Below are 27597 nucleotides of genomic sequence, written 5' to 3' on the forward strand. Positions count from 1 at the left end.
CACACTCATCCAGAACTGTTTTTGTTTTCTGCCAGCAGTACCAGGGTCGACAGCCGAAGACAGAGGCCACCTGGGGACTCGGGACTTGGCGGCTCCGGTGTTCTTCAGGCCGTTGGTGGTGGAAGCCGTGTGGGAAGCGGCTCATCTCTCGTCGGGGGTCTTCTATCTTCGAGCCTGCCCACACGTCACCTGGTGCTAATTGACTTTACTGATCTTGTGTGTTTAGTTGTGTGTTGTCACAACATTAAATTGTTACTTTTTGGCTTATTCATTGTCCGTTCCTTTGCGCCCCCTGTTGTGGGTCCGTGCTACGACACCTTCCCAACAATTTGGTTACATAAATGAAATGAATTGAATCAGTTACACTCACTGTAGTCATAAAACGAGAACAGAGAAACACTGACTGGATGATGAAAGACAAGCGTTTTAGATGTTAAAAATACATTCATCCTCATAATAATAACAATTATTATAGTTGTTCATGTCATCATCATTAGATGCAAAAAGGTTTTGAAAAGGTGGACCTTTCCCCAAACAAAAAATAGGTCTTGCATAAAACATCCCTCAAAAAGATGCATTTGAAGCAACGCAAATTACAGCAGCTATCTCACAGTAGAAAGCAGAAAGGCGGCTCACTCCTCTGGCATGGCACAAATGGAGTGAGATGAAAAACAGACTATCGATTAATCAAAAAATGCATTGATTGATCCCAATTCTGATCGCTGCAATGTCATCAGGACATCCCTAGTTGCAATGTTAAAGTCTTATGTAGTATTTGGACTGGTTTGTCCAAGTTTGCTTGGAGTCACCACAGCAGATCTGGTATGGGTCTGTTATGTTGACTTGGCAGGAAACAACTCAAAATGTACATGAAGAATAGGCATGGCGGGCTTTGAAACCAGGACCCCCTTGCTGGAGACAAGAGTGCTAACAGCTGTGTCGCTGTGCTAATGCTAATGGGAAAAGGTTTGAGGCAGATTACTCCAAATTTTCCAAAAACATCCAAGCAGGATCAGCTGGTCAACTGGTCTTGTCTAGTTTTCTTGTAGACGTTTCACTTTTCATCCAGAAGATGATAAAATTGTCTGATCTAGTTGGAATAGTGCGAGACTCAAATATTTATCCTCTGTGGGGTCACTGATGTAATGACAACCATAATCACTGTCACAATGTGTTGTGATACATATTTGACTATAAGAACTGATGAAGCATTCCTGAATGAGAAGCAAAACATCTTTAAGAATCAAAAGTCCAGCTGAATTGACTAAGCCTGATTCCATGACTTGGATGACTGAGAACCTCCACAGATATTACTACAAAACATTCCATCAAAAAAAAACATCCGCTTTTTGAGTTCCCATTTTGTACCTGTCTCCATAAGCGCTATTTTAATCTCTCACACATTAGATGTAAAATTAATGCACACATTCTGGGACTGTCCAAAGACATTTGCTTATTGCTCTGAAATACATGACACAGTCCAAGAAATGTATTCACTTTTATATAACGGCTGAGTGGATCCGTGCCATTTGATTTGTATGTATTTGCTTTGTATGTCACATGGACAGTGGTGTCAAAAGTACACACATTTGTTACTTAAGTAGAAGTATAGATACTGCAGTTTAAAAACACTCTGGTAAAAGTTGAAGTATCAGCTTGACCTCTTTACTCAAGTAAAAGTGAAAAAGTATGTGCTCCAAAACCTACTTAAAATATAAAAGTATAAAGTAACCTTTAAAAAAAAAAAAAAAAAAAAAAAAAGGTAGATGCCAATATATGAATTGAAAGCTTAATTTAAAATCTGATTCGTTCTACATGTGGCCCAAGACCCAAAACCCAAAATTACCCCCCAAAACCACCTGAACAAAAATGTTTCAATTCTAGAAGCTCTGAAATGCAATCTGGGACTATTCCAGACAATAAACTGCAGTGAGTGCAGCATCCATTTAGTGAAGGAAAAACAACAACAACAGCAACAACAACAACAAAAAAAACAACACAACTTTTCCTTATTCAAATTCATTCCAGTAGTATTCTGCTCTTAAAAGGATGCAGCAGTTTTCTAGTTTGGCAGATAGTTCTGGAGGAAATCACTGAAGAAATTAACAAATTGAAAATATGGCTTGACCATCATTAAATAAGACAGGGATGAAGTGGAGGTGTAAGAGTCACTAGGTGTTCACAGGAAACACTTATGTATTTATTTATGTATGTTCATTGTTAGTTGCTTTTATATTTTCTGTTGTGTTTCTATTCAGGTTCTTTTTCCCTCTTTCTCTAAAATTATATATAATAATCATTAGATTATTGATATATAAACAAAAATAAATTTAAGAAATATTACAATTTGAAAACAAATGCACCCGAACGTGATGACAGCTGCAATTGCTTAATGCTAACTTTTAACATTGAAAACGCCATAGACATGCTAACGCGTTAGCGTCGCTCCCGTTTTTAAGTTATAAAATACATCTATCAGCTGTTTCAGAAGACCATAACAGGTCGGTTTAACGTAGAAAAGGTAAATAATACTCACAGAAGTATGCTCTTTAGGATTTTAGCGGGGGAAAATTAAGCGAAAGAAAGAAAGAATAAACGAAGCAATAGGTCGAAGCATTCAATCTGCGAACCACTGCTTCGATTGGTTCACGGTTCAAAGCAAAGCCGTGCTGCAGAAAAGTTGATTACAGGCGCACATTACGTGAAATATATATATATATATATATATAAACATTAAACTGAAGCCAAGAGTAACGAGGGTGTTTGTTTTAAAAATGTAAGGAATAGAAAGTACAGATACTTGTGTGAAAATGTAATGAGTAGAAGTCAGAAGTAGGCAGAAAAATAAGTAAAGGAGTAAAGTACAGATACCTAAAAAGTGTACTTAAGTACAGTAACGAAGTATTTGTACTTCGTTACTTGACACCTCTGCACATGGATTATTCATCCCATTTGTGTTGCATTGCATTTAGCATGCAAATTTGGTTCCATGTTTGGTACTATTGCACTCTGCGCGCACACACGCACACAAAACAAATCCACTGCACTGTAAGCCCTCTGGAGGCATGAAGATCTGTTAGGAGGAAGTTAGAATGAAAAGCTGGACTAATTTCTGACATGATTTTTTTCGTTGCACTGAGGAAGTAGTCTTTTTTTTTTTTTGGAAGTACACGCATGCCCAAGCACTGTCCCGCTTGTGTGAGCACAGGTGCGTGCTGCACGCACACTCACAGATGACGATTTTATAGAGCTAATTGACAGTGCTAGTTCTTTTTTACACACATACACACAAACTCAACTGTAAGCCATCTGGAGGCATGAAGAGCTGTTCGGATGAAAAGCTGACATCGTTTTTTGCTGGACTGAGGGGATGGATACATGAACAGTACCAAGTCACTGAATATGTCTTTGACTTTATTTACATCAAGTGAGTGAGTGTGCAAGAAGAAGAGTGAGGAAAGCCACCAAGACAACCAGACAACCCAGAAGTTATAGGCTTCTGTGGCTATGATTGGATAAATTATACATAGTGCATGTTTTGCATTTGTATCACGTTATACAGCTTCATGATGAAGTGGTACAGAGGATAATTTTCTTATAAAGAAGACCTAAAAGTTCAGCTACAATTTGCCAGAAGGTACATATGAGATGCAAGCTCAAGCTGTGACTTGGAAATGTTCATCCCCTGACTTGTCTGGAAAAAAAAAAGGCAATAAAACTGGTTATTTACAGGTATTATACCAATAGGGCCCATTAGTTATCTAACCTATCATCTTGGCTTTTGTATTTGTAATTAATTTTTATTAAATTGTAGAGATTTGCTTTTGAGTTTAAGGAAGATAATATTAGAAATTTTTATATTGAGAAGCCTGATTTACTTTGTGTATTTCAAATGGCATAAACAATTTAAAATGCATGAAATACCAAGGGGCCGAATACTTTTGCAAGCCACTGTACTTTATTTCATACCTTAAGCAAATGACTGATTTGTCTGCTGGTTCATTTTCCTGATTAATTAGTGACACAATATTTATAAAATACAACCAAACAGATATTTCAATTGAATGGTGCAAATGTAGCTCAAAAAAGCCAACTGTGTCAGACAAGTGAGATGTAAAGTAAGCCCAAAAATATTAAACAATCCACGAATGACTACTCAGGCATTCTGTCATATCAATAGCAGTAAGGAGCAGTATAGTATAGTTTTAATTTACTATAAAACACTGACAAAATGTGATAAACAATGGAAAAAAGGTCACTGACCCTTCTAACACAACTTTTAAAACAATATAGATATTCTGTTAACCACACACACACATTATATATATATATATATATATATATATATATATATGACATGAAAACTCCTCACAATGCACGGAGGGTTCCACCCAAAGTCCAGTACCCTGGGGCTTTATGAGCAACGCAATGAGGGAGGGCAAGGATTAGTGAGTGTCAGAGCTACAAACCAGGATGAGACCACGAGCATCCATGAATACATCAGATAGATGGCCCCCTGAGATCACACAGTAGGGAAAATAAGTATTTGACCCCCTGTCAGTTTTGCAGGTTTCCCACCTACAAAGAATGGACAGGTCTGTAATTTTTATCGTAGGTACACTTCAACTGTGAGGTGAGAGACAGAATCCTAAAAAAAAAAAAAAAAAAAAATCCAGTAAATCACATTGTATGATTTTTAAATAATTAATTTGCATTTTATTGCATAAAATAAGTGTACAGAAACATTTGTCTGCCATTACAGAGGTCAGATGTTTCCTGTAGTTCTTGACCAAGTTTTCACACACTGCAACAGGGATTTTGGTCCACTCCTCCATACAGATCTTCTCCAAATCTTTCAGGTTTGGAGTTTCAGCTCCCTCCAAAGATTTTCTATTGAGTTCATGTCTGGAGACTGGCCAGGCCACTCCAGGACCTTGAAATGCTTCTTACGGAGCCCCTCCTTAGTTGCCCTGGCTGTGTGTTTGGGGTCATTGTCATGCTGGAAGAACCAGCCATGACCCACCTTCAATGCGCTTACTGAGGGAAGGAGGTTGTTTGCCAAAATCTCACAACACATGACCCCATCCATCCTCCCTTCAATACGGTGCAGTCACCCTGCCCCCTTTGCAGAAGAGCACCCCCAGAGTATGATGTTTCCACCATGCTTCAAGGTTGGGATGGTTTTCTTGGGGTTGTTCTCATCCTCTAAACATGGTAATTGGAGTTGATTCCAAAAAGCTCTATTCTGGTCTCATCTGACCACATGACCTTCTCCCATGCCTCCTCTGGATCATCCAGATGGTCACTGGTGAACTTCAAACGGGCCTGGACATGTGCTGGCTTGAGCAGGGTGACGTTGCTGCCCTGCAGGATTTTAAATCATGACAGCATCATGTGTTACTAATGTAATCTTTGTGACTGTGGTCCCAGCTCTCTTCAGGTCATTGACCAGGTCCTCCTGTGTAGTTCTGAGCTTTCTCAGAATCATCCTTACCCCACAAAGTGAGATCTTGCATGGAATCCCAGACAGAGGGAGATTGACAGTCATCTTGTTTTTCTTCCACTTTCTAATAATCATAACAGTTGCTGTCTTCTACCAAGCTGCTTGCCTGTTGTCCTGTAGTCCATCCCAGCCTTGTGCAGGTCTACAGTTTTGTCCCTGGTGTCCTTAGACAGCTCTTTGGTCTTGGCTATGGTGGACAGGTTGGAGTGTGACTGATTGTGTGAACAGGTGTCTTTTATACAGGTAACAAGTTCAAACAGGTGCAATTAATACATACAATTAATACAGTATACACAAGAGTGCAGAATAAGAGGGCTTCTTAAAGAAAAATTAACAGGTCTGTGAGAGACAGAATTCTTGCTGGTTGGTAGGTGTTCAAATACTTATTTTATGCAATAAAATGCAAATTAATTATTTAAAAATCATACAATGTGACTTAGTTAATTTTTTTTTTTAGATTCTGTCTCTCGCAGTTGAAGTGTACCTACGTAAAAATCACAGACCTCTCCATTCTTTGTAAGTGGGAAAACCTGCAAAACTGACAGGGGGTCAAATACTTATTTTCCCCGCTGTGTGTGTATACTCATATATATATATATATATATATATATATATATATATACACACACACACACACACACACATACATACATACATATACACACACACATACACACACTCATCCTCAACCGCTTACTCCAATCAAGGGTCGCGGGGGGCTGGAACCTATCCCAGCAATCATAGAGCATGAAGTGGGGTACACCCAGGACAGGACGCCAGTCTGTCGCAGGGCCACAAACAGACAAACAAACACATTCACACCCACTTGCACACCTATGAACAATTTAAAGATCCCAATCCACCTAACCTGCATATCTTTGGATGTAGGAGGAATCCGGAGCACCCGGGGGAATCCCACGTAAACACGGGGAGAACATGCAAACTCCACACAGAAAGGCCACAGGTGGGAATTGAACCCATGACCTTCTTGCTGTGAGGCAACAGTGCTAACCACTAAGCCACCATGCTGCCTATAGTAGTGCTATATGACTAAAAAGATTAATCCAGGTTTTGAGTATATTTCTTATTGTTACATGGGAAACAAGGTACCAGTAGATTCTCACAAATCCAACAAGACCAAGCATTCATGATATGCACACTCTTAAGGCTATGAAATTGGGCTATTAGTAAAAAAAAGTAGAAAAGGGGGTGTTCACAATAATAGTAGTGTGGCATTCAGTCAGTGAGTTCGTCAATTTTATGGAACAAACAGGTGTGAATCAGGTGTCCCGTATGTAAGGATGAAGCCAGCACCTGTTGCACATGCTTTTCTCTTTGAAAGCCTGAGGAAAATGGGACGATCAAGACACTGTTCAGAAGAACAGCGTTGTTTGATTAAAAAGTTGATTGGAGAGGGGAAAACATATACGCAGGTGCAAAAAATTATAGGCTGTTCATGTACAATGATCTCCAATGTTTTAAAATGGACAAAACAAACCAGAGACGCGTGGAAGAAAATGGAAAACAACCATCAAAATGGATAGAAGAATAACCAGAATGGCAAAGGCTCACCCATTGATCAGCTCCAGGATGATCAAAGACAGTCTGGAGTTACCTGTAAGTGCTGTGACAGTTAGAAGATGCCTGTGTGAAGCTAATTCATTTGCAAGAATCCCCCACAAAGTCCCTCTGTTAAATAAAAGACGTGCAGAAGAGGTTACAATTTGCCAAAGAACACATCAACTGGCCTAAAGAGAAATGGAGGAATATTTTGTGGACTGATGAGAGTAAAATTGTTCTTTTTGGGTCCATGGGCTGCAGACAGTTTGTGAGATGACCCCCAAACTCTGAATTCAAGCCACAGTTCACAATGAAGACAGTGAAGCATGGTGGTGCAAGCATCATGATATGGGCATGTTTCTCCTACTATGGTGTTCGGCCTATATATCGCATACCAGGTATCATGGATCAGTTTGGATATGTCAAAATACTTGAAGAGGTCATGTTGCCTTATGCTGAAGAGGACATGCCTTTGAAATGGGTGTTTCAACAAGACAATGACCCCAAGCACACTAGTAAACGAGCAAAATCTTGGTTCCAAACCAACAAAATTAATGCCTTGCAGATGTGAAAAAATCATGAACAACTGTGGTTATACAACTAAATACTAGTTTAGTGATTCACAGGATTGCTAATAGTTTTGAGTTTGCAGCATCAACAGCAAATGATACTATTATTGCGAACACCCCCTTTTCTACTTTTTTTTTAACTAATAGCCCAATTTCATAGCCTTAAGACTGTGCATATCATGAATGCTTGGTCTTGTTGGATTTGTGAGAATCTACTGAATCTACTGGTACCTTGTTTCCCATGTAACAATAAGAAATATACTCAAAACCTGGATTAATCTTTTTAGTCACATAGCACTACTATTATTCTGAACACTACTGTATGTACATTGAGGAAAACAAGTATTTGAACACCCTGCAGTTTTGCAAGTTCTCCCACTTAGAAATCATGGAGGGGTCTGAAATTTTCATCTTAGGTGCATGTTCACTGTGAGAGACACAATCTAAAAAAAAAAATAAAAATCTGGAAATCACAATGGCTGTTCAAATACTTATTTTCCCTCACTGTCTGTGTGTGTGTGTGTATATTATGTCACTATATTATTGTTTTTCACTATGCCAGACAAAGTAAAACTTGTTTTGTCATTGATGTTATTGTCTGTACTGTTCTAATCCTTGTAAAAAAAAAATGCTTCTCACACACACACACACACACACACACACACACACACACACACACACACACACACACACACACACACACACACACACACACACACACACACACACACACACACACACACACACACACACACGAAGTAATGTGGGCAGTCAAAGAATGGGCTCCGTGTCATTCCAACTGATAAAAGCATCCTTCCACCTGTTGTGAAGAAAAAAGAAAGATGGTTACAACTTGTATGTGTGTCTATTGAGGCAAAAATGATGTAAATGTGTATCAGAAAGTATGGAAGATGAACAAAATTGAAACATTCACCAGATTTTTACAACATTTGAAAGGCATTTATGGTCTACTAAATGCATGATTAAGAAAAGTAAGCAGAGCCAAAGACTGCAGCACACTGGAGACTTAAAAGTACTTCTTAATAAAAAAATGTACATTTTGGGCAGGTAAAAACATTGAGCTGAAATGTCGGTGAACCTCATGTTTAATATTTTAAAAAGCAGCATCTGTCCTGTAATATCAAATCCATATCTTCTACTAAACAACCAGAGAATTTGTTTCAGCCAAAGTGATGAATAAGCTAAACCGTTACTTTACTACTGAGGGTGAAAGTACAATAGAATGACTTCTGATTATTAACTGTTGCAGTCTGCATCTTGTTATGGCATATACTGTCACCGCGACAATATATGCCAATGTTCACGGGACTGGCACATAATGTTGCCGGCATGTATTGTACTCAGCGACAATATATACAGACAATCAAGGCACATATTGTTGCCGGTCGTCAGAGCAAGTATTTTAGAGATGATGGCGATTATGGCGATGATGACGACGATGGCTGTGACGTATTTGGCGCTGGGCTCTTCTCTCATCCTTGTCGCTCCTGAGGGAATCCGGAACACTGAGGGAGCCCCTCACTAAGGGAACCCCTCAGGGAATCACGGGTTCCGGGATTGCAAGCATTCTCGACAGCGCCAGGACTTTTCACGACCAGTGCGCACAGGACCGAGGAAGATGGTTTGATCCATCCTGTACTGACTGACGATGCGTAATGCGGCGATGCTTCTGCGTAGGCTGCAGAACATCACATCGTTTCAGCATGACTTTTAGCACTCAGATGTTGGTGAATTATTCGAAGAGCTCGGGTGATATTGGCTCAGTAATAAAAAAAATGCCGGTGTTCCGGCGCTGCTGCTGCTGCTTCTGCTGCTGATGGCGGTGATAAAGCAGGGCGCGCACCGGAGACCCTGTACCCTTGCACCGTGCATAAGTACGGTCACAATTTCCAATGAAATATTCACTGTGCAGTGCGTGCGGTTGCTGAGTCCTCTCGCGCTCTCCCTTCCTCTCCTGCAACGATGGGTCTGCCAAAGTGCGCAGTTGAACAGAAAATGACTGTCGCGTGGTGATGTGATCCCCAAAGTGAGACTTAAGGAGCAACGAGGTGGTGCAAATTAGAAGAGGAGTTTTATTTAGTCATTCATGTGTAAGAATGACAGGTCCGTGCGAGCTGGGCTGTGGTCTATTTTGGAGCCATGAAATGGCACTTGAGAAGAACTCCTCTTATATGTTGCCTTCTGATTTATATATTTTTATTATACTCATTTTATATTCAGTATTCTAGCCTTTGAACCTAACAGAAGGCAACGCCTGATATGATTCCTACATGAGAAATACATGAAATAGCCCCTGCCAGTGACAGCACACATTTAAACAGGTGCCTTATGCTGTGAAGTTCTATTAAGCGTGCACGACATTATATTGTCATGTACGCGCAGACGAGGATGATTCGGGCTGCTGCCGGTGGAACAATCACACAGGGATTTATGCTGCGCCGACAGTTTTTGCACTGATCCACAGATTTCTATGTGTGAATCCAACCAGCTTTTACGCATGAGGCACACGGATATAATTCAAGTTACCTGCTCAGTCCCGTTTTTCGATATCACTTGTATCCCAAGAAGTACAACATGGCTGCAGCATGCAAACATTTCAACATATTGTTGAAGAAAGCCTTAATCTTTCGTTAAATTATTGGATTATTGAAAATCTGCCCTGTCTGTCTGCCTCGCTCTCTCTCTCACACAATTGTGGCATATCAGCGACAATATGTACCAATGTTGACACAATGTTCACGGCACATACTGCTGCTAATGCAATCGATTACATGTTGTGACACACCTGATGTATACTATCGCAGGCGAGAATATGCTGCAAAAGCTGGACTCATATCATTGCTGGCGATGATATATGCCGTAACACATCTTCAAAAGAACACTTTGTATTTTTACAGTTATCAATATAGATGTCAGCGGCTGTGCCAACATCATTGTGCACACTAAAACTGCACAAGGTAACATGATGTTGTTTTGGTGACAGACCAAATAGAGCTTCAAAGAAGCACATGACATTTCTGAAAATTTGGGATTCAAAGAAATAAGCGTGCATTCCTTTTTTGTGTCAGTAGGGTTTTTTTTGTTGTTGTTGTTGTTTTTCTCTTGAATGAACTTTGCATCCATCAATAAAGAACAAACCAAAACAGAAATTTTTGGTTTTTCATTGTATTAAATTTTGGTACATCCCATTTCTGATTTTTATGGGTCGTAAACTTTCAATGCCAATTACATGCACACTTTGAAAAGGCCACGTTTGTTTTCTGCACATGACTTGGTTAATAATTTGGTGAATTCACCAAAAAACATGAGACATGTTGAGCAAATCTATGGTGACGCTCCAGTCATCAAGATTATTAACACTCTCTAATCATAAACACTTCTTGTATGTCACTCAGAATGTATCTTGCATTTCTTTCTCCTCAGGTTGAATAATGGATGTAAAATGTTTGTAATTTTTTGGGGTAACTTCATAAATTAAGGCTGTTTTTCGAGTACAGGTTGATCTACTTAGAATGTCAGCATTCAGTGAGTCTGATGTTTTCAGGATTTTTGCTGTGCGCGTTTTTAAGATGTGTCTGTTTGTCAGTTTGGTAAACTGTTTCTCACCGTGTTCGGATGCAGTGTTCCAGAGGAGGAATTAGATCAGGATCAACATCTTGATTGCACACAGCTGACGCACCAACAGCTAAACACATAAACACAAACACTGAACATTACTTTTGTCGTTTTCTTTTCTTTAGGATTGAACAAACTTTCATGCAGAACAATTTTCAATATGTGTAACAACAAACATATGGGAAAGAATAAGGCTATTCCAAATGCATCAAAAATAATTTGTGAAGAAATATCCTAAACAGATTTAATATCTGCTCACAACAGCCTGTACTCTGTAACAATAAATATATGTGTAATCAAATAATGTCACATACAGACAGTGAGGCGGATCTCCTCTTGCTGATTGGCCAGTCCATCATAATAATAAAGGTCAAACTCTACAGCTCTGTCACTGTTGGTCAACAGCTCCCTCTGAAGGCCAAATAGCACACTGAAGTGACTTTCACTGCACACCACCCAGATGGGGAAACTGGGAGTCTTCAGGAATGCTCCTACCTTACGAAGAGCAGAGAGGTTTTATACTATCAGTCATAAACACAATATAAAAATTGCTCCAAGTCCAATCTAGTTTGTCAAAGTGGTAATAACACTGCAATGCTGATCCCTGATATTAGTTTCCCCTCATGAAACATACGGGGTGCCCAGACATGTTCAGTTCTGCCTGATCTATATTATAACAGCCAAGTGACCTCTGCGTGCGTGTGTATGGCTTCAATCACGGAGACTCGAGACTCTGGGGAGAGCTGACATTTGCTGTTTGGTATGCTTATGCATTTTGGGTCAAGGATGAATGCTGCGAAAACGTAAAGTTGATCAGACTAATATTTTTGGAGAAACTATGGATATTACCTAACAACACTGAGCAATGGATGTTGATAATTACATTCTGGACTCACACGCCACAAATGTTGTTATTGTGGTTCATGTTAGTTTAACAGTGTTGTTAGTGTTACTGATTTGTGTTTTATAGTTCAATTGGTTTAGTCAGTTTAGTTAAGTATCATGCTGTTACCATAAGTGAGTTAAGTGTCATGTTGTCGTTACCATGAGTGGGAAGTGTACTGCATTTGATGTTTTCTGCCACGTTTCTGTTTGTGGGTGTGTAAAAATAAAAGCATCTGCTTGCGGCAGAATGCAGAAAAGACAAAAAGCTCTGGCTTGATTTTCGTCCTTCCGTGCAGCTTACCACAATATATTAAAAGAGAAGTGGAGTCTGTGTACATGTATGCGTGCATGCATGTATATAACTTAGATCATGGACAAACTGAAGAGTTGATCACAGAATGAGTCAGGTAGCAGTGTCATTCACCTTACAGATATTATAATGTTCAAACAATGACAGCAGGCCAATGTCACACTGGTCTTTGATTCCCTTAAGCAGCGTTTTGTTGCCCTTTCCTGAGTCCAACTCCACGTCATTGTCAAAAACATTAGAAACTGCTCGGCCACATAACAACAAGTTGACCAGCTCCTGGTGGACACAAAATACAAAAAGCCAGTCTGAGTAAGACAAATGTAGTTTGTAACACACTAATAACTAGAGGCTACTGTGATCACCACCATATTAAGAAATGCTGGTTCTGTGTTACTTTTACACAGCAGAGTGTCAGCAATCAGGAAACAATGGCAAAGCCTTCAACTTCATAGTCTAAATTATTCATTATTTCAATGTGATGATACCCTTAACAATGCCCGGCACACAAATTCCTGTTCCAGTATTAGTGACTATGTGTCATTATGCTCTGAGGCTATTTAGCACCCGCTGTCTTGTTTAGAAGCAAACCTGAGTGCAGTAGCCATGGGCGCCTATGAGTGTGGAGGAGGGAACGTCCATATCTTCTCTTACTCTGAGGAAGACAAAATGTACAATACGATAAGCCTGATATTGCATTGTACAGCTCAGTAATTTTATATACTTTACAGAGTGAGCCATACTTTTCAACTGATCGAGAGAGAATAGCAGATATACTTAGAAGTATGCACGCCAACATCCCTGACTCAAACTGCAAACAACAAAGAAACATTAACACATGGATCTGAGCACACAAAGAATAATCTGACATACAGCTTGACAGGAAACCTGAAATCCTTCACCTGCTCAATATGTAGCTCCAGAATAAACTGAAGGTCCTCAATGTTATCCACAGTGAAGGATATTATCTAAAAATAATTTAATTAATTAAAAAAAGAATAATCCATTAGGAGGAGTGCAAAAAATAGCCTTTAGTAATAAGAAAAATGAAACGTTCACTTCAAATACACTTACACACGTTGTAGTTTCTACACGTTATTTAAATTGGATTTTTTTTCAATTACAATGTGCAAAATTTTACTAATTCCATATGATAGTATATCGAACTGGATATGATATGGTATGATAACAAGAACCTATACAATTTATAAATTTATTAAGACAGTAAATTAACAATAAAATAATTACATAATTAAAAGTCAGGGTTTGACATAAACCAATTTGCCCCACTGGCCCACAGAAGTTAGTGGCCCACAGTGTAGGAGCACTGGCCCATGGTTTTACGCGCAAGAATTCCTGATATTCCACCCTAAAATCCCGCAAATAAAACTGCCTATATAATATAAAACAATCCAGAAAAAAAACATAAAATAGTCTATGGACCATGAAGTTTCTTTCATATAGCCTGTCTCACTTCCTTAACTCATCATCACTAAGCTTCCTCTTCTGGCCAATTCCTTTAGCAAAACTCTTTCCTGGTTGTTGTGTTGGGAAAGTGTAGGTACACGGACCCACAACAGGGGGCGCAAATGAACGGACAATGGATGAGGTCAAATAACAACACTTTACTGTTGTGAATGGGCACAACAAATACAATCAGATTACAACAATAGACAAAAGCCAAATCACAAAAGGTGTCGTGTGGGCAGGCTCGAAGATAGGAGACGTCTGTCCAAAGCAGAACCGGAACCACACGATTTCCTCCGCCACCAGACCCCGGGAATACTGGAGCCGCCAAGTCCCGAACTCCCAGGTGGCCACTGCCTTCGCGTGTCGGACCTGGTACTGCTGGCGAGGAACAAAAGAACAATTAAATGTGGGTGCGTCTGCACCCAGGAATCCGTACGGCAGGAAAACTACCTCCACCACTCGTTGGAAAAGGAGTCAGCTAAACAACTCACAAAAGTCACAAAAGATCACTGTTAACCAGTCAGCTGAGCACGTTACCTTCCAGGTAGAACGATATCTCGACAAAGAGGTGGAGGCGTCGTCCTGCTGATATTCCCCTGCTGATCAGATGATGGGTAACAGCTGTTGCAGGTGATGCCTGACAGCTGTCACCCTGGCTGCTCCTGTGAGGCGACTGCGCCCTCTGGTGCCTGAAGCCCGCACTTCAGGCAGGGCGCCCTCTGGTGGTGGGCCAGCAGTACCTCCTCTTCTGGCGGCCCACACAACAGGACCCCCCCCTCAACGGGTGCCTCCTGGCGCCCGACCAGGCTTGTCCGGGTGGCGGCGGTAGAAATCGGCCAGGAGGGCCGGGTCCAGGATGAAGCTCCTCTTCATCCAGGAGCGTTCTTCGGGGCCGTACCCCTCCCAGTCCACCAAATACTGGAAGCCCCGGCCCATCCTACGGACATCCAAAAGCCGGCGTACAGTCCAAGCCGGCTCGCCATTGATGATCCGGGCAGGAGGCGGTGCCGGACCCGGAGTACAGAGGGGTGAGGTGTGATGTGGTTTTATTCGGGACACATGAAACACAGGATGGATCCGCAGTGAGGCCGGAAGCTGAAGCCTCACCGCGGCTGGACTGATGACCTTAAGGATCTTAAATGGGCCGATGTAACAGTCCTGTAGCTTGGGGGAGTCCACCTTGAGGGGAATGTCCTTTGTGGATAACCACACCTCCTGCCCTGGCCGATACGCAGGGGCCGGGGCCCGCCGACGGTCTGCATGGGCTTTTGCCCTCTTCCGGGCCTTTAGCAAAGCAGAACGGGCGGCACGCCACACCCGACGGCACTTCCATAGGTGGGCCTGGACCGAGGGCACACCGACCTCTCCCTCAACCACCGGAAACAACGGGGGCTGATACCCCAGACATACCTCAAAAGGGGAGAGGCCGGTGGCTGAAGACACCTGGCTGTTATGAGCATACTTGATCCAGGCCAAATGGGTACTCCAGGCCGCCGGGTGCGCGGCAGTCACGCAGCGCAAAGCCTGTTCCACCTCCTGGTTTACCCGTTCTGCTTGCCCATTGGTCTGAGGATGGTACCCGGACGAGAGACTCACCGTGGCCCCCAGTTTCCGGCAGAAGCTCCTCCAGACTTGCGAGGAGAACTGGGGACCGCGATCGGAGACGATGTCTGTTGGAATCCCATGCAGCCGGACGACGTGGTGGACCAGGAGGTCCGCTGTCTCCTGGGCTGTTGGGAGCTTCGGGAGGGCCACGAAGTGGGCCGCCTTGGAGAATCGGTCCACTATCGTGAGGATGGTGGTGTTACCCTGGGACGGCGGGAGGCCCGTGACAAAATCCAGGCCGATGTGGGACCAGGGGCGATGAGGCACAGGCAGCGGCTGGAGTAGTCCTGATGCCCTGCGATGGTCAGCCTTGCCCCTGGCGCAGGTGGTGCAGGCCTGGATATAATCCCGGACGTCGGCCTCTAGGGACGCCCACCAGAAGCGCTGCCGGACAACTGCCACAGTTCTTCGCACCCTTGGATGACAGGAGAGCTTGGAGCCGTGACAGAAGTCCAGGACGGTAGCCCTAGCTTCTGGTGGGACGTATAGTTTGTTCTTCGGCCCAGTTCCGGGGTCCGGGCTTCGTGCCAAGGCCTCCCGGACGGTTCTCTCTACGTCCCAGGTGAGGGTGGCCACGATAGTGGACTCCGGGATGATGGGTTCCGGTGGATCCGACAACTCCGCTTTGACTTCATCTTCATGTACCCGGGACAAGGCATCCGATCTCTGGTTTTTGGTCCCGGGACGGTAGGTGATCCGGAAGTCAAAACGGACGAAGAACAGTGACCAGCGGGCTTGCCTGGGATTCAGCCGCTTGGCGGTCCTGATATACTCCAGGTTCCGATGGTCAGTGAAAACCGTGAATGGCACGGACGTTCCCTCCAACAGATGTCTCCACTCTTCAAGAGCCTCTTTCACCGCAAGGAGTTCTCGATTGCCGACGTCATAGTTCCGTTCGGCCGGGGTCAACCTGCGGGAAAAATAGGCACACGGGTGAAGGACCTTATCGGTCTTCCCGCTCTGGGAAAGCACAGCTCCTATCCCTGAGTCCGAGGCGTCCATTTCAACCACTAACTGGCGACTAGGATCGGGCTGCACCAGAACGGGTGCAGACGAGAAGCGCCGTTTCAACTCCTTGAACGCGGCATTGCAACGATCCGACCAGGTGAAGGGGACTTTTGGTGAGGTCAGGGCTGTCAGGGGGCTAACTACCTGACTGTAGCCCTTAATGAACCTCCTGTAGAAATTTGCAAAGCCGAGGAACTGTTGCAGCTTCCTACGGCTAGTGGGTTGGGGCCAGTCTCTCACCGCCGCAACCTTGGCCGGATCAGGAGCGACGGAGTTGGGGGAGATGATAAACCCCAGGAAGGACAAAGATGTGCGGTGAAACTCACACTTCTCGCCCTTCACAAACAGCCGGTTCTCCAACAACCGCTGCAGGACCTGACGTACATGCCGGACATGAGTCTCAGGATCCGGAGAAAAGATGAGTATATCGTCTAGATATACGAAGACGAATCGGTGCAGGAAATCTCGCAAGACATCATTAACTAATGCTTGGAACGTCGCGGGGGCGTTTGTGAGGCCGAACGGCATGACCAGGTACTCAAAGTGACCTAATGGGGTGTTGAATGCCGTCTTCCATTCGTCTCCCTTCCGGATCCGAACCAGGTGATACGCATTTCTAAGATCCAGCTTAGTAAAGATTTTGGCTCCATGCAGGGGGGTGAACACGGAATCTAATAATGGCAACGGGTATCGGTTGCGAACCGTAATCTCATTCAGCCCCCTGTAATCAATACATGGACGAAGTCCGCCATCTTTCTTGCCCACAAAAAAGAAACCTGCCCCCATCGGGGAGGTGGAGTTCCGGATCAGCCCGGCAGCTAATGAGTCCCGGATGTAGGTCTCCATTGATTCGCGCTCAGGTCGTGAGAGGTTGTACAGCCTGCTGGACGGGAACTCAGCGCCTGGAACCAAATCAATGGCACAATCGTACGGACGGTGCGGGGGAAGGGTGAGTGCCAGATCCTTGCTGAAGACGTCAGCAAGATCGTGGTACTCAACCGGCACTGCCGTCAGATTGGGAGGGAGTTTGACCTCCTCCTTAGCCTGGGAACCGGGAGGAACCGAGGATCCTAAACACACCCGATGGCAGGTTTTGCTCCACTGAACCACCACCCCAGACGGCCAATCGATCCGGGGATTGTGCTTTAACATCCATGGGATGCCCAAAATCACGCGGGAGGTAGAAGGAGTTACAAAAAACTCAATCTCCTCCCGGTGGTTTCCAGACACCACCAGAGTTACTGGTTGTGTCTTGTGTGTGAGTAAAGGGAGGAGGGTGCCATCTAGTGCCCGCGCCTGCAATGGCGAAGGAAGCACCACCAGAGGGAGCCCTACCTCCCTTGCCCATCTGCTATCTAGCAGATTCCCTTCTGACCCCGTGTCCACCAGTGCTCGGGCTTGAAGGGTTAAATCCCCGCTCAGGATCGTGACTGAGAGTCGTGTGGCAATTTGTGTGTGTCTCACTTGAATGTCTTGACCCCCCCTTAGCCCAGTCTCTAAGGGCGAGTGTTGACGTCTTGGCCGTTTGGGGCAGTCTCTCTGTGTGTGCTCTGTTGAGCTGCAGAGAAAACACTCTCCACGGATCAGCCTCCCCATTTTGGCCCTGTGCGTTTCCCTAACAACGTCAACAGGGGGAGCTGTTGCCCCACAAAGCGCTGCAGCTGTGGAGCGTGGGGAGGGCGGCCCCTTTTCGAACCCGGAAGGGAGAGGGGCGGCGCGTATCCGGTCACGTCCTTCGCCTCGCTCCCGACGGCGTTCCTCTAACCGATTGTCTAATCGTATAACGAGATCAATAAGCCCGTCCAAATCCCGCGGTTCGTCCTTAGCCACCAGGTGCTCCTTCAGGACCAACGATAGTCCGTTTACGAAGGCGGCGCGGAGGGTCGGTGCTATTCCAGCCGGACCTCGCAGCCGCGATGCGGAAGTCGACTGCATAAGCAGCTGCGCTCCGGCGCCCCTGTCTCATTGACAGCAGCACGGCTGAAGCGGTCTCTCCTCTATTTGGGTGATCGAACACTGTTCTGAACTCCCTCACAAACCCATCATATGTCAGAAGGAGCCGTGAATTTTGCTCCCAGAGCGCTGTAGCCCAAGCGCGTGCCTTGCCGCGAAGCAGATTAATCACATAAGCTATCTTACTAGCATCAGTCGCGTACATGACGGGACGTTGTGCGAAGACGAGCGAACACTGCATAAGAACGTCCGCGCATGTCTCCACACAACCCCCGTACGGTTCTGGAGGGCTTATGTATGCTTCAGGGGAAGGTGGGAGGGGTCGTTGAACGACCTGTGGAACGTCACTATTGCGCACAGGATCGACAGGAGGGAGAGCCGCAGCAGCGCCCTGAGGGCGCGCTTCCACCTGCGCTGCGAGAGCCTCCACCCTGCGGTTAAGGAGGACATTCTGCTCGGTCATCAGATCCAGCCGAGCCGTAAAAGCGGTGAGGATTCGCTGCAACTCACCGACCATTCCTCCTGCAGACGCCTGTGCGCCCTGCTCTTCCATTGGCTGTTCAACGGCCGGTCGACGCCCCTCGGGGTCCATGACATTGGCCGAGATATCCTGTTGGGAAAGTGTAGGTACACGGACCCACAACAGGGGGCGCAAATGAACGGACAATGGATGAGGTCAAATAACAACACTTTACTGTTGTGAATGGGCACAACAAATACAATCAGATTACAACAATAGACAAAAGCCAAATCACAAAAGGTGTCGTGTGGGCAGGCTCGATGATAGGAGACGTCTGTCCAAAGCAGAACCGGAACCACACGATTTCCTCCGCCACCAGACCCCGGGAATACTGGAGCCGCCAAGTCCCGAACTCCCAGGTGGCCACTGCCTTCGCGTGTCGGACCTGGTACTGCTGGCGAGGAACAAAAGAACAATTAAATGTGGGTGCATCTGCACCCAGGAATCCGTACGGCAGGAAAACTACCTCCACCACTCGTTGGAAAAGGAGTCAGCTAAACAACTCACAAAAGTCACAAAAGATCACTGTTAACCAGTCAGCTGAGCACGTTACCTTCCAGGTAGAACGATATCTCGGCAAAGAGGTGGAGGCGTCGTCCTGCTGATATTCCCCTGCTGATCAGATGATGGGTAACAGCTGTTGCAGGTGATGCGTGACAGCTGTCACCCTGGCTGCTCCTGTGAGGCGACTGCGCCCTCTCGTGCCTGAAGCCCGCACTTCAGGCAGGGCGCCCTCTGGTGGTGGGCCAGCAGTACCTCCTCTTCTGGCGGCCCACACAACATGTTGTCCAGGTTTGGGTGGTTGTAGTTTAAACATATTTCAATTCAAATTTCAAAGCGTTCTGTTAGATTTGCATCTTGTTTGTCTTCGTTTCCTGCAACTTCCCGCGCATTTAAAGATGCTAACAAACACTGCCGAAGATAGGTGAAGGAAATGGTCGAACGCATGCTCTACGCATCGACAACATACATCTCAATGTACGTGAGATTCTGTGGGAGCATGGAGCATGGTGCTAGACCAAAACAAACATGACAGACTCATGAAGTTTGATGACATGGAGATGTGAAGAAATTCGACTTTGCCGCCGCAAAATATGGTAAAATAAATAGAATTTTGCGTATTTTTGTAGTGGCCCAAGCCGGCCATCATTTGATAAATTGTACTGGCCTGTAGCGGTCCGAAAGTGGGTCACATTGGTGCCGGGCCAGCGGGCAAATGGCTATGTCGAGCCCTGAAAGGAAATAAAAGTGTTCAGTTTCTTTTATAAAAATAGTTGAGGTCTAAGGTTCTAAAAACATTCTAGACTCAGACACCATTCCATTTGCTTAATTTATTACCACCGTTGAAAAATGTCAGTTACCTATTTTATAAACACAACCCAATCTAGAGCCCATGGATCCCCACGGGCAACACACTAGTGTGTGTATATATATTATTCATCAGCCACTGTAATAAAATACAAACCTTTTTTATGAGGTTTGTAACCTGATGGTTTGTTTTAAGTTCACATTTGGTATTTAATGAAATAGTTATATTTGTAATTACCCACTGACACCTAAAAAAATAGCCCACAACTGAATAAAAAATTATTTTACTTTAAAATTAAAAAAGGCCATAGTGTGTGAAACGTTTGGACAGTACTATACATCAATGTAGTCGGAGGAACAAGAACAAGTTCATACCTTTTCAAACACTCCTTCAGATTTGTAATGTCCAGCTGGGAAGAAGTGATTTTTTCCTGAATTTCTGTTCAGGAAATAAAAATGTAAAAGGTGGACACAAATACAGAAATGTGCATTTTTTTTTCTGAAACTCTGTTTTATGTATCAGGTGTGAGATTACTGAATGGGACTGATGCTACAGCTCATGATGTCACATTTAAACCCAGCAACAAAAAACCGACATGTAGAACTAACCCAACCAGCCACAAAGCCCAGTTACGGGAACAAAAGGATTCGATCTTACATTGCAACCGTGGCTTGTTTCTGGTCTCCAGCTCTCCACAGAATTTCAGCCATAGCTAAAATAAGACACTTTCTCCTGGCGGTGTTCGAGGGTCTGAGCCTCCTGGAAACAAAGTCATATTTAAATGAAAAATATCAAACTGATACACAACAGTTGTTGATGTGCCTTCAAAGCTGTTATAGCGTACAAATGTTGCCAACAGCAACCACAGAAGAACATTACAGAGCAAAGTTCTGTATTAAAGGTTAACATACTGAAGGCCAGTGTTGCTGCTTTCCACATTTTCAAAAAGGAGCTTCTTTAAAATGAAAGCTTGGATGGATGCCAACACGCCACATGGACCACCCTACAAAACAAATATACACAGAAGGGAAAAAAAATCTAATATAAGCCATAATAGTATCATCCAGCAAATGTAATAAAATAAATGTGAAAGAAATCTTTGTTTTGTAAGATGGCATAAAATACCTTTTTCTGCACAATGCCATATCTCAACTCATGCGTTTCTGAGAATGCGAAACCTTGATTCCTCCATTCAAGATTGAAACAAGATAAGCTGGATCCAAGGAGAATGATTTTCAATTTCTGAAGAAAAACAGAAAACAAACAGGAAATTAAAGGCAAGCAAATACAGTACAGTATATTATATATATATATATATATATATATATATATATATAATTTTTAACTATATTGGTCACCCACCATGGCTGTGTGCAGGTCCATAGGGCAGCTCGCATATTTCTCTTTAGTCATGACTCTCTGAAAAGACACTCTGGAAAGCTCCTGCAGCTCATCAGCATCAACATCATCTGGAAGTCAGTTTAAACACCATCAGCTTTGAGAAAACCATGAGAACAAAGGAAATACAGATGTAGATATTTCATATTCCCACTATACTACACAGCACTTACCTAAAACCATCTCATTCAAATCTCTAACAAAGAAAACACAAATAACAGAATTACAAACAAACCATGAACTCAAAAGATATACCACACATTGATTATGAAGAAAGTAGAATCATAAACTTATTTACTTTCTTGGCTTCAATATGTCAGATACACTTTCCAACTTCTGTTGGTCTCCTACATAGTCAGCTGGGCACATCAGTCTGGGCACATCAGTCTCTAAACATTTTTGCTGCATACGTCTAGATTGCCTGAATTCTTCCTCTTTACTGAACAGTGGCTGATGGGTGTCCATCCTTCGAGTTTGTCTTATTTTATTTGATTCCTAAGAGAAGAAATATCAGTAAAAGACTTACATTAGTTTGCCTCATGAATTAACAATGCATTATGTCAGACGTTCAGCTAAATTCAGTTATGTTTATCTCTGTGATACCTGGGGAGTATGAGCTGTTGGTCCAGCCATCATGCCACGTCTCATACAGTGGTTTCTGTTCTTCTGAGAACTCTCTGCAAGTGTTATTCTTTTTTCCATTTCTGACAAAGGGAAGCTCTCGTTTATCTTTGGCACATCCATCACTGGCTCCGGCTTTTTGTTTTCTAAGTTGTAAGACCAGGAACCCATCTGATTAAAAGTGGGGAGTCTATTTGTTTCAGCCAACAGTAATGAGGGCTGAGAAGGGCTGGTTTCCTCTGTATGTGACCTGTGTGGTAGATAAAATGCATAAAATGAAATAGTTATAGCACTTTCTTTAACGTCAAAGAACATACAAGGATATAAACATTTTCTTATGAAATTCACTCATTCAACCTGTACTTTAACTCCATACTACATTGAGGTAGAAACCTCATTCCCCTACGTCTCAGCAAACAGGCAAAACCATGTTACTGTTTTCACTGGTGTGTGTGTGTGTGTACAAGATAATGCTAAGTGGCTAGACAGATTTTCATCAAACCTGGTGGGAATGTTAAGTGGATAGATATCTATTAGATTTTGGAGTAGTTTGGTCAAAGGTCAAGGAAAACATGGTCTGGAAAACACCTTTTTGTATATCTCAACAACCAACAAGCCTAGATGGATTCAATTTGTTTTATTTATATAGCATCAAATCACAACAACGCCTCTTCAAGGTGCTCCACACGGGTAAGGTCTAATCTTACCAACTCCCCTGAACAAGCACACAGGCGACAGTTGTAAGGAAAAGCTCACTCTGGTGGTTTTGAAGGAGTGACCCACTGTTTGGGCCATTCTAACAGTAACAAATGATATTCAATCATTCATTCCAGCACGTGGATTGGATGATCCAGGTGCATCTCGGACAGAAAGAAAAAGAAAAGAGAATCAGTCAGCCAGAAAAAACTACACTTAAGGTATAATTTGTCAGCATTAAGCAACAGGAAAGCAGAAGAAATACTAAAGTGATCGCCGGCCACCAGTGGTGGGCACAGTTCCACTAATCCGCTAACTGCTAATTACCAAAGCTAACTTTTTCGTTAGTGGATTATCTTTTTTTATTTTTAAAACCATCAGCAGATTAATTAGCTTCCGCAAAATTTAAGTTCCACTAACTTTCAGTCCGCTAACATTTCTTTGCTGGCATAGTGAGTAAGACCGAATGGTCAAAAACGTTTGCAAACCGAAAAACCAAACATTAATTCCTGTCTGTAGGGTGTTTTGCAACAGCCAGGCTGCTGTAAGGAACTCAGGCCTACACCCTCCCCGAGCAGAAGGAGGCGGGCCAACTGCCAATGTGGCAGGGGGGGGGGAGTAATTTACTTTCAACATGCAGCAGTTCAGACAGTGGCAGAAGAGGTAAATCTCAGCGTCCTTTTCACTCATGGTCACAACATAACTCTTCACCAAACTAACTACATTCCTTGAACTATAAAAACACAAATCTATAACACTAACAAGACTCCTAAACTAACATGTACTACAATAATAATAAAAAACAAACAAACCTGAACTCCCATAATGCATTGCTGCAATGGATTATGATTGAGAGTGTGTCTGCTTTAAAATACAGCGTGTACATGCAAACCTTTACTTTTTTAAGTGAAAAGACACTTATTTATGGAGATAAATTTGTCTCATTAATACCTGCAAATGCACAGAGGGTGATCTACAAATAGTCCATGATTTGCACACGTGTTTTGTGATCCACAAACAAAAATTTCCAATTTCTAACTTGTGCGTTGGTTTTTACAAACAGATATGTATTTCGTAAGTACGTCATTTTTTCCATTTGTTAAAAAAAAAAAAAAAAAAAAAAAAAAGCATTTGCAAAATTGAAAATTCTGTTTGTGAAGTGTGACTCAGCATGTTGGCTGCTTTTCACACTCCCATCTAGTAGAAGGCAGTATTCTATGCGTTTTGTTGGGGGTGGGGTTGATGAGTCTGCTTTCCTATAATGTCTTTTGGCACTTGTGTCGGTTTAACGCTCAAACCTTCTTTATTCTTTCTTCTTCATTACTTTAAAACTGCAAGGTTTTCACTTTGTAAAAATGACAGAGTTGCTGTTAATGTGTTGATAAACTGTCCGCAATTAGTCTGTTTATAAATGAAATGAGTGAAAGTGCCTTGCGTTTGATCTATACTGCAACTGTGAAGGTAAGTGAGATGTCTTTGCTGCAGCCGACAGGATCTTTAAAGACATAAGTGATGTACTGAATTTACTCAGAAGCCTCTGTGGCGCTAAAAGTCACTGACATTGTGCCAATTCAATACTGAAAGTTAGCGGTTAGCTGTAACTTCCGCTTTTTTTTTTTTTTTTTAGGAGTTTATTGGTTTAGCGTTATAAAAGTTAACCTTTCAGTTAGTGTATTAGTGGATATCGAAGCTAACTTTTTGGTTAGCTGTGCCCATCACTGCCGACCAGTAGCCCTAAACTTCACGAACAGACCCAGACTTTAGATAAAGTTGAGGCAGAGAGTTGCTCTGTTTACTAATAAAATTAATTTAAAAGGGTAGGATGCATAGTACCATACTATGCCAATATGCTAGCCATATGAAAGGGAGAATAAATGCATCTTATGTCTGGACTTGAAAGTTTCTACAGAATCTGACTGGTTTATTGACACAGGGAAATTATTCCACAAAACAGGGGCACACTAAGAGAGTTCTCTGTGGCTCGCAGACTTTTCCGAGCCACATATGAATCACTCCATATTGAAGTCACCTAACCCTAACCCAAAAATCAGATAAAACAGGAACATGTGAGATTAATATGAGAAGCCATTAAAGATTTAAACTGACTGACAGATGAAAATGAGACAGTTTGAAGCTATTCTGCAGGTTGTTGCATGCTGCAGATCCACTGTCAGAAAAAAAAGGATTTTGCAATTTTACTAAAACTACCTGGCGCCTGCAATATAATCCAATCACCTGATTGTGTTTGACAAGATCTCACATTTAAAGAAAGCATTGTGGTAATCAAAGGAGGTAGAACATGAGTAAAAGTTTTATAAATTCATAAATTCATAAAACCCAGTGCCTTTCGCATCTTACAGAGGGCCACCCAATTTCAGCATTTACAACACCATTCAAACATTTGGATACACTTTCCCATTCATTTGAACAGGAGAGTGCATCCAAACTTTTGACTGCCAGCAATAAACCTTAATGTAGAATGACAGATTGTAACCTTAGGCTTCAGAGTCATGGCTGAGGCACGCACGTTTAAAATGTCACTAATCCAACACAGAACAAGTTGCCCCAATAAGCATCGTTCTACAATGCTGAGGTGAATAAAGTCCGTTCCTGTAAAAGAAACCAATCTTGTCTCTAAGGATAGTCAGAAGCACAGACACATCAGCTTGTCATCAGTCCAAAAACCTGAATACTGTTTTCGTATTCAGTCAGTCTTTCGATATTTGTACCCTTGTTGGTAGAAATGCTCAAGTTGTCATAGTTTATGTTGGATCTGGTGAAAAGCATAAATTTCCTTTAGGCTGCATTTAGAACAAATTTATAATTAGCCAAGCAATATGTAGATTAAAAATACCTTATGTTGAAGGGTTTATAGTCAAACCCTTTTGTTTTATCGTCTGTCCCGGAGTCTCCTATCCTAGCAGATACGACAGCATTTGGAGCAGATTGTGAAGCTTCGCTTTCACTGCAGGATATCATGCCATTCTTATGGCTTTCAATGTGATGCTTTACAATGATCTCCAGTAACGTCTTCAATGAGGATTTCTGAGCCTGCATCAAGACAGAAACCAGCTGCAGCAGACTTTTTACAGACTTGATCCAGTTTTCCAGCCAACCTTCCCCTCTGTGGACTTACCTTATTGTTTCTGTAGAGACTGTCCATGTGAAGGATTTGTCTCAGCTGAGATCTGTTGTTGATACTGGCCTCTGTGCGTGGATGCTCCTCATCCATGCAGCAAATAGTCCTCTTCAGTCCCTAAAGATATATATTTTAAGGCACTGTAGCGTAGCTGGACAGAAGCTAACCAACTTAACATTTCACAGAACATTTACCTTTCGACTCAGATATTCCCGCACAAGAGAGGATGATACCTCTTCCACAGACACCGACATAACAGTAACGTTTATAAAAGGTGAAATTTTCAAACCGACGACAAATAAAATTCTACTGTTTAATTTTTTTTTAATGAAAAGAGTCCTTCTTCTTCGTTGCAATAATTTATTACAGATTGCAAATGACGAAACTGTGACTTACCGCCACCAATGGGTACGGAGGGTAACGACAACAACACGAGCTGTTTCGCCTCCACATTGAACTATTCTCGTGTTTATGGGATCCACAGTTACATGGAACACATAGATTGGAAATATTTTGTGGAGACTACATTTGTAAAAATTGAATTTTTAACGATTATATTTAGTCTGTGGACTTCATCTGAAAGAAGGTCCAAGTCTTTCAGGTAATTCTCAAGGTTGGTCCTCCAGGCATTTAACCTCTAGGGGTGGATTTTGTTAGTCAAAACATTGCCGAACTCAATACAAATACATGCAATTTGGTCACTTTTCAAAGGGGTCAGACTTGTCAATAAAGTCAATGTACAATGTTTCAAGTCAGCTTGGTGTCCCAGACAGCAAATAGATCCGGGCCGGATGTAGTCCAACATCTGGTACCAATCCTGAAAACAGATCCGGTCCAGACAGTTTTTGCACCCTGGCCCAGATCCGGCACGGCTCCACTTTACAGTTCTGGAACAGATCCGGACCAGATCTGAACTGGAGCCGCAAAAGACCAACCGTTTACAGACCATATCTGGCACGGATCTGGGGCAGATGTGGACCCCATCACAGCACCGTGGCAGGAACAAGTTTTACAGGGGTAAGTTCCATGGATCCGAGGAAACTGATTTGTATCTATAACACACAGATCAGTGTCCCTGGACTTATAAAACTTGATTGTCATAAGGAAACAAACCGCTTTGCAATAAGCATTTAAAAAAGCCTCAGTGACGATCACGATTACAGAGTACAGAGTTTACAACCGCTAATGGATAGTTTCTACCAAGTGCAGATAAAATTGCTTATCGTTATGCCCCATGTTCCTGCCACGGTGCTGTGATGCGGACCACATATGTCCCAGATCCGTGCCAGATATGGTCTGTAAACGGTTGGTGTTTTGCGGATCCAGTTCAGATCTGGTCCGGATCTGTTCCAGAACTGTAAAACGGAGCCGTGACAGATCTGGGCCAGGGTGCAAAAACTGTCTGGACCGGATCTGTT

The 27597-nt window shown here is 43.0% G+C and overlaps 1 protein-coding gene across 2 annotated transcripts; it reads right to left on the minus strand.

The window, feature by feature from the left end:
• Window positions 1–244: 244 nt before the first annotated feature.
• mindy4 (MINDY lysine 48 deubiquitinase 4) lies at window positions 245–26527 on the minus strand. 2 transcript variants are annotated; one of them, XM_034179876.1, is made up of 20 exons: window positions 26374–26527; window positions 26177–26296; window positions 25895–26091; window positions 22327–22594; window positions 22022–22218; window positions 21897–21919; window positions 21688–21794; window positions 21451–21567; window positions 21237–21328; window positions 20983–21084; window positions 20700–20763; window positions 13363–13428; window positions 13204–13271; window positions 13052–13115; window positions 12578–12739; window positions 11583–11763; window positions 11260–11338; window positions 8360–8452; window positions 6863–6872; window positions 245–255 (listed from the first exon to the last, which is right to left on the minus strand). In XM_034179876.1, the coding sequence occupies exons 1-18, from the start codon at window positions 26431–26433 to the stop codon at window positions 8404–8406; spliced, it is 2016 nt and encodes a 671-aa protein (XP_034035767.1). In that variant the 5' UTR covers window positions 26434–26527; the 3' UTR covers window positions 245–255; window positions 6863–6872; window positions 8360–8403. The 2 variants fall into 2 exon arrangements, with proteins under 2 accessions (XP_034035767.1, XP_034035768.1); XM_034179877.1 differs by lacking the exons at window positions 245–255; window positions 6863–6872; window positions 8360–8452; window positions 11260–11338 and having other exon boundaries at window positions 11615–11759.
• Between the last annotated feature and the right edge of the window lie 1070 nt (window positions 26528–27597).

Source organism: Thalassophryne amazonica, chromosome 10 (assembly GCF_902500255.1).
Source record: "Thalassophryne amazonica chromosome 10, fThaAma1.1, whole genome shotgun sequence".
In the NCBI taxonomy this organism is placed as follows: Eukaryota; Metazoa; Chordata; class Actinopteri; order Batrachoidiformes; family Batrachoididae; genus Thalassophryne; species Thalassophryne amazonica.

Excerpts from the sequence above, each read along its gene's own strand:
- mindy4 (XM_034179876.1), bottom strand. The coding sequence starts at position 26,433 with ATGTCGGTGTCTGTGGAAGAGGTATCATCCTCTCTTGTGCGGGAATAT. Across the intron at positions 22,595-25,894 it reads TATAAACCCTTCAACATAAG|GTCACATACAGAGGAAACCA; the intron begins GTATTTTTAATC and ends TCTACCACACAG. Across the intron at positions 21,568-21,687 it reads TGGACCTGCACACAGCCATG|AAATTGAAAATCATTCTCCT; the intron begins GTGGGTGACCAA and ends GTTTTTCTTCAG.